General features: G+C 46.4%; 1 protein-coding gene across 1 annotated transcript in view; it reads right to left on the reverse strand.

Annotated features, from left to right (window-relative positions):
- The window catches only part of LOC116937853 (uncharacterized), a 29,599-nt gene extending 24,780 nt beyond the window's left edge, over window positions 1-4,819 (reverse strand). The window contains exon 1 of the mRNA XM_032944968.2: window positions 4,066-4,819. Coding sequence (XP_032800859.2) covers window positions 4,066-4,117 — 52 coding nt within the window. The 5' untranslated portion in view covers window positions 4,118-4,819. The remainder of the gene's footprint in view (window positions 1-4,065) is intronic.
- Between the last annotated feature and the right edge of the window lie 3,457 nt (window positions 4,820-8,276).

Genomic DNA, 8,276 nt, shown 5'->3' on the forward strand with positions numbered 1-8,276 from the left:
GATCGATCCCACGACCTCCTGTATACCAGGCGAGGTAGTCAACATCTCACAGCGTCCGGGATTGAACCCACGACCTCCTCTATAACAGGCGAGGCAGTCAACATCTCGCAGGGTCTGGGATCGAACACACGACCTCCTGTATACCAGGTGAGGTAGTCAACATCTCTCAGTGTCTGAGATATAACCCACGACCTCCTGTAGACCAGGCGAGGTAGTCAACATCTCTCAGTGTCTGAGATTGAACCCACGACCTCCTGTATACCAGACGAGGTAGTCAACATCTCTCAGTGTCTGAGATAGAACCCACGACCTTCTGTAGACCAGGCGAGGTAGCTAATATCTCATAGGGTCCAGGATTGAACCCACGACATCCTGTAGACCAGGCGAGGTAGTCAACATCTCTCAGGGTCTGGGGAACGAACCCACGACCTCCTGTAGACCAGGTGAGGTAGTCAACATCTCTCAGGGTCTGGGATGGAACCCACGACCTCCTGTAGACCAGGCGAGGTAGTCAACATCTCAAAGTGTCTGAGTTTGAACCCACGACCTCCTGTCGACCAGGCGAGGTAGTCAACATCTCTCAGTGTCTGAGATTGAACCCACAACCTCCTGTATACCAGGCGAGGTAGTCAACATCTCTCAGTGTATGAGATTGAACCCACGACCTCCTGAATACCAGGTGAGGTAGTCAACATCTCAAAGTGTCTGAGATTAAACCCACGACCTCCGGTAGACCAGGCGAGGTAGTCAACATCTCAAAGTGTCTGAGATTGAACCCACGACCTCCTGCAGGCCAGGTGAGGTAGTCAACATCTCAAAGTGTCTGAGATTAAACCCACGACCTCCTGTCGACCAGGCGAGGTAGTCAACATCTCTCAGTGTCTGAGATTGAACCCACGATCTCCTGTAGACCATGCGAGGTAGTCAACATCTCAAAGTGTCTGGGATGGAACCCACGACCTCCTGTAGACCAGGCGAGGTAGTCAACATCTCTCAGTGTCTGAGATTGAACCCACGACCTCCTGTATACCAGGCGAGGTAGTCAACATCTCTCAGTGTCTGAGATCGAACCCACGACCTCCTGTAGATCAGGCGAGGTAGTCAACATCTCAAAGTGTCTGAGATTGAACCCACGACCTCCTGTATACCAGGCGAGGTAGTCAACATCTCTCAGTGTCTGAGATTGAACCCACGATCTCCTGTATACCAGGCGAGGTAGTCAACATCTCAAAGTGTCTGAGATTGAACCCACGACCTCCTGTAGACCAGGCGAGGTAGTCAACATCTCAAAGTGTCTGAGATTGAACCCACGACCTCCTGTATACCAGGCGAGGTAGTCAACATCTCAAAGTGTCTGAGATCGAACCCACGACCTCCTGCAGACCAGGTGAGGTAGTCAACATCTCAAAGTGTCTGAGATTAAACCCACGACCTCCTGTCGACCAGGCGAGGTAGTCAACATCTCTCAGTGTCTGAGATTGAACCCACGATCTCCTGTAGACCAGGCGAGGTAGTCAACATCTCAAAGTGTCTGAGATTGAACCCACGACCTCCTGCAGGCCAGGTGAGGTAGTCAACATCTCAAAGTGTCTGGGATGGAACCCACGACCTCCTGTAGACCAGGCGAGGTAGTCAACATCTCTCAGTGTCTGAGATTGAACCCACGACCTCCTGTAGACCAGGCGAGGTAGTCAACATCTCTCAGTGTCTGAGATTGAACCCACGACCTCCTGTAGACCAGGCGAGGTAGTCAACATCTCAAAGTGTCTGAGATTAAACCCACGACCTCCTGTAGACCAGGCGAGGTAGTCAACATCTCTCAGTGTCTGAGATTGAACCCACGACCTCCAATGTCCTTCCCGCATCCGAGACGAGGCAGATAACATCGTAAAGTTGACGGAAATTCCACAGACAAAGGTAGCCCGTAAATAGCTCACAAACTTACAGTAACCCACTCAGTCACTCAGTCACTCACTCACTCAGTCACTCACTCAGTCCCTCACTCAATCAGTCACTCAGTCACTCACTCAGTAACCCACTCAGTCACTCAGTCACTCACTCACTCAGTCACTCACTCAATCAGTCACTCAGTCACTCAGTCACTCACTCACTCAGTCACTCACTCACTCAGTAACTCACTCACTCACTCAGTCACTCAGTCACTCACTCAGTAACTCACTCAATCAGTCACTCAGTCACTCACTCAGTCACTCACTCAGTCACTCACTCAGTAACTCACTCACTCACTCAGTCACTCAGTCACTCACTCACTCAGTCACTCACTCAGTAACTCACTCACTCAGTCACTCACTCAGTCACTCAGTCACTCACTCAGTCACTCAGTCAGTCACTCAGTCACTCACTCAGTCACTCACTCAGTCACTCACTCAATCAGTCACTCAGTCACTCACTCACTCACTCAGTCACTCACTCAGTAACTCAGTCACTCACTCACTCAGTCACTCACTCACTCAATCAGTCACTCAGTCAGTCACTCAGTCAGTCAGTCACTCACTCACTCAGTCAGTCAGTCACTCACTCACTCGCTCAGTAACTCACTCACTCAGTCACTCACTCAGTAACTCACTCAGTCACTCACTCAGTAACTCACTCACTCACTCAGTCACTCAGTCACTCACTCAGTCACTCACTCATTCAGTCACTCACACAGTCACTCACTCACTCACTCAGTCACTCACTCAGTAACTCAGTCACTCACTCAGTAACTCACTCATTCAGTCACTCACACAGTCACTCACTCAGTCACTCACTCAGTCACTCACTCAATCAGTCACTCAGTCACTCACTCAGTCACTCACTCATTCAGTCAATCACACAGTCACTCAGTCACTCGCTCAGTAACTCACTCATTCAGTCAATCACACAGTCACTCACTCAGTCACTCACTCAATCAGTCACTCAGTCACTCACTCAGTCACTCACTCATTCAGTCAATCACACAGTCACTCAGTCACTCGCTCAGTCACTCACTCATTCAGCCACTCACTCACTCAGTAACTCAGTCACTCAGTCACTCAGTAACTCACTCAGTCACTCACTCAGTCACTCACTCACTCAGTAACTCAGTCACTCAGTCACTCACTCAGTAATTCAGTCACTCAGTCACTCACACAGTCACTCAGTCACTCACTCAGTCACTCACTCAGTCACTTACTCAGTCACTCACTCACTCACTCAGTCACTCACTCAGTCACTCCCTCACAGTAACCCACTCAGTCACTCACTCAGTCACTCAGTCACTCACTCAGTCCCTCAGTCACTCACTCACTCAGTCACTCACTCGCTCAGTAACTCACTCAGTCACTCACTCACTCAGTGATTGAGTGAGTGACTGAGCGACTGAGTGACTGACTGACTGAGGGACTGTCTGACTGAGTGAGTGACTGAGTGACTGAATGAGTGACTGAGTGGCTGATTGAGTGAGTGAGTGAGTGACTGAGCGACTCAGTGACTGAGTGAGTGACTGAGCGACTGAGTGACTGAGTGAGTGACTGAGTAACTGACTAACTGAGTGAGTTAGTGACTGAGCGACTGAGTGAGTGAGTGACTGAGTGAGTGAGTGACTTACTGAGTAACTGACTGAGTGATTGACTGAGTGAGTGACTGAGCGACTCAGTGACTGAGTGACTGAGTGAGTGACTGAGCGACTCAGTGACTGATTGACTGAGTGAGTGACTGAGTGAGTGACTGAGCGACTGATTGAGTGAGTGACTGAGTGACTGACTGAGTGACTGACTGAGTGACTGAGCGACTGAGTGAGTGAGTGACTGAGTGACTGACAGACTGAGCGACTCAGTGACTGAGTGAGTGACTGAGTGACTGAGTGACTGAGTGAGTGACTGAGTGACTGAGTGACTGAGTGAGCGACTGAGTGAATGACTGAGTGACTGACTGAGTGACTGAGTGAGTGACTGAGTGAATGACTGAGTGAGTGACTGAATGAGTGACTGAGTGACTGACTGAGCGACTCAGTGACTGACTGAGTGACTGACTGAGTGACTGAGTGACTGACCGAGTGACTGACTGAGTCAGTGTACAACTCACCAGCTGCGAGTAGGCACACCAAGGCGAAAACCAGGATGTCTGTCTGAGCCATCTTCACGATTCAGGTGACAGCCTTGAGTCGATGTCACACTGCCTCCTCATCCCGCGATTCAGACACCTCTATAGGTAGACCAGGGGGGAGGGACGGGTGGAAGGGGGAGGGGAGCTACATCTTAATGATAGTGGTGGTGGTAGTGTTCTTAATGATAGTGGTGTCACGTTCTTATTGACAGTGGTGGTGTACGTGATGATGGTGATGACGGTGATTAATGACAGCGAATGGTGGTTCGAACATTCATATTACACTCGACACTAACACTGTTATACGCGACTGAACACCACACTACTATACATTAAACTATACACCGCATTACTATACAATACACTATATACTACACTACTATACACTACACTATACACTGCACTACTATACACTACAATATACACTACACTACTATACACTACACTATACACTACACTATACACTACACTACTATACACCACACTACCATACATTAAACTATACACTATATTACTATACAATACACTATACACTACACACTATGCACTACACTACTATACACTACACTACTATAAACTACACTACTATACACTACACTACTACACACCACACTACTATACATTAAACTATACACTACATTACTATAGAATACTATATACACTACACTATACACTCCACTACTATACACTACACTATACACTACATTATACACTACACTACTATAAACTACACTATACACTACACTATACACTACACTATACACTACACTACTATACACTACACTACTATACACTACACTACTATACACTACACTATACACTACACTACTAGACACTACACTACTATACACTACACTACTATACACTACACTACTAGACACTACACTACTATACACTACACTATACACTACACTACTATACAATACTATACACTACACTATACACTACACTATACACTACATTATACACTACACTACTATAAACTACACTATACACTACTATACACTACACTATACAGTACACTACTATACACTACACTACTATACACTACACTACTATACACTACACTACTATACACTACACTACTATACACTACAATATACACTACACTATTATACACTCCACTACTATACACTACACTATACACTACACTATTATACACTCCACTACTATACACTACACTATACACTACACTATTATACACTCCACTACTATACACTACACTACTATACACTACACTATACACTACACTACTATACCCTGCACTACTATACACTACACTACTATACACTACACTATACACTACACTACTATACACTACACTACTATACACTACACTACTATACACTACACTACTATACCCTGCACTACTATACACTACAATATACACTACACTATTATACACTACACTACACACTACACTATACACTACACTGTATACTACACTACACACTACACTCCACTATACACTACAATACTATACACTACACCATACACTACACTATTATACACTCCACTACTATACACTACACTACTATACACTACACTATACACTACACTACTATATACTACACTATACACTACTATACACTGCACTACTATACACTGCACTACTATACACTACACTATACACTACACTATTATACACTCCACTACTATACACTACACTACTATACACTACACTATACACTACACTACTATACACTATACACTACACTACTATATACTATACACTACACTATGCACTACACTATACACTACACTACTATACACTACACTACTATACACTACACTACACACTACACTATACACTACACTACTATACACTACACTATACACTACACTATACACTACACTACTATACACTACACTATACACATTACACACTACACTATACACTACACTATACACTACACTACTATACACTACACTACACACTACACTACACACTACACTACTATACACTACACTATACACTACACAACTATACACTACACTACTATACACTACACTACCATACACTACACTATACACTACACTACTATACACTACACTACTATACACTACACTATACACTACACTACTATACACTACACTATACACTACACTACTATACACTACACTATACACTACACTACTATACACTACACTACTATACACTACTATACACTACACTATACACTACACTATACACTACACTACTATACACTACACTACTATACACTACTATACACTACACTATACACCACTACTATACTACACTACACTACACACTACACTACGCTACACTACACTATACTCTACACTACTCTACACTATACACTACACTATACACTACACTATACACTACACACTACACTACACACTACACTACTATACACTACACTTCTATACACTACACTACTATACACTACACTATCCACTACACTATACACTACACTATACACTACACTATACACTACACTATACACTACACTACTTTATACACTACACTATACACTACACTATACACTACACTATACACTACACTATACACTACACTACTATACACTACACTATACACTACTATACACTACACTATACACTACACTATACACTACACTATACACTACACTATACACTACACTACTATACACTACACTATACACTACACTATACACTACACTATACACTACACTACTATACACTACACTATACACTACACTATACACTACTATACACTACACTACACTATACACTACACTATACACTACACTACTATACACTACACTATACACTACACTATACACTACACTACACTATACACTACACTATACACTACACTACTATACACTACACTATACACTACACTGCTATACACTACACTATACACTACACTACTATACACCACACTACACTACACACTACACTATACACTACACTGTACACTACACTACTATACACTACACTATACACTACACACTAACTGCTGTAGTGAGACTTTAGAGGCAACTTGTTTATTTGACAATTCACGACACAGAATCAGAATGGGTGCGGCACCCGCCACACTCGGGAGCCACGTGCCCTGGGTCACGTGACCTGGTCACGTGACCTGGGTCACGTGTCCTGGTCACGTGACATGGTCACGTGCCCTGGTCACTGACGTGCCCTGGTCACGTGCCCTGGTCACTGCGTGTCCTCGTCACGTGCCCTGGTCACGTGTCCTTGTCACGTGTCCTCGTCACGTGTCCTTGTCACGTGTCCTCGTCACGTGTCCTTGTCACGTGTCCTCGTCACGTGCCCTGGTCACTGCGTGTCCTCGTCACGTGCCCTGGTCACGTGCCCTGATCACGTGTCCTTCTCACGTCTCCTGGTCACGTGCCCTGGTCACGTGTCCTGGTCACGTGCCCTGATCACGTGTGCTGGTCACTGCGTGCCCTGGTCACGTGTCCTGGTCACGTGCCCTGGTCACGTGTCCTTCTCACGTGCCCTGGTCACTGACGTACCCTGGTCACGTGTCCTGGTCACGTGTCCTTCTCACGTCTCCTGGTCACGTGCCCTGGTCACGTGTCCTGGTCACGTGCCCTGATCACGTGTGCTGGTCACTGCGTGCCCTGGTCACGTGTCCTGGTCACGTGCCCTGGTCACGTGTCCTTCTCACGTGCCCAGGTCACTGCGTGCCCTGGTCACGTGTCCTAGTTACTGACGTGCCCTGGTCACTGCGTGCCCTGGTCACTGCGTGCCCTGGTCACTGCGTGCCCTGGTCACGTGTCCTAGTTACTGACGTGCCCTGGTCACTGCGTGCCCTGGTCACGTGTCCTAGTTACTGACGTGCCCTGGTCACTGCGTGCCCTGGTCACTGCGTGCCCTGGTCACGTGTCCTAGTTACTGACGTGCCCTGGTCACTGCGTGCCCTGGTCACGTGTCCTAGTTACTGACGTGCCCTGGTCACTGCGTGCCCTGGTCACGTGTCCTAGTTACTGACGTGCCCTGGTCACTGCGTGCCCTGGTCACGTGTCCTAGTTACTGACGTGCCCTGGTCACTGCGTGCCCTGGTCACGTGTCCTAGTTACTGACGTGCCCTGGTCACGTGTCCTGGTCACTGCGTGCCCTGGTGACTCGTCACCAACCTCTGTGGGGTCAATCTGTGCTCCTGAAGTCCTCGTGACTGACCGCAGGAGTCCAAACTCCTCCTCCGTTCGTTCGGTTTG

Source organism: Petromyzon marinus (genome assembly GCF_048934315.1).
Source record: "Petromyzon marinus isolate PM22_M1 ecotype Great Lakes invasive population chromosome 85 unlocalized genomic scaffold, UKy_Petmar_22M1.pri1.0 chr85_unloc.1, whole genome shotgun sequence".
Lineage (NCBI taxonomy): Eukaryota > Metazoa > Chordata > Hyperoartia > Petromyzontiformes > Petromyzontidae > Petromyzon > Petromyzon marinus.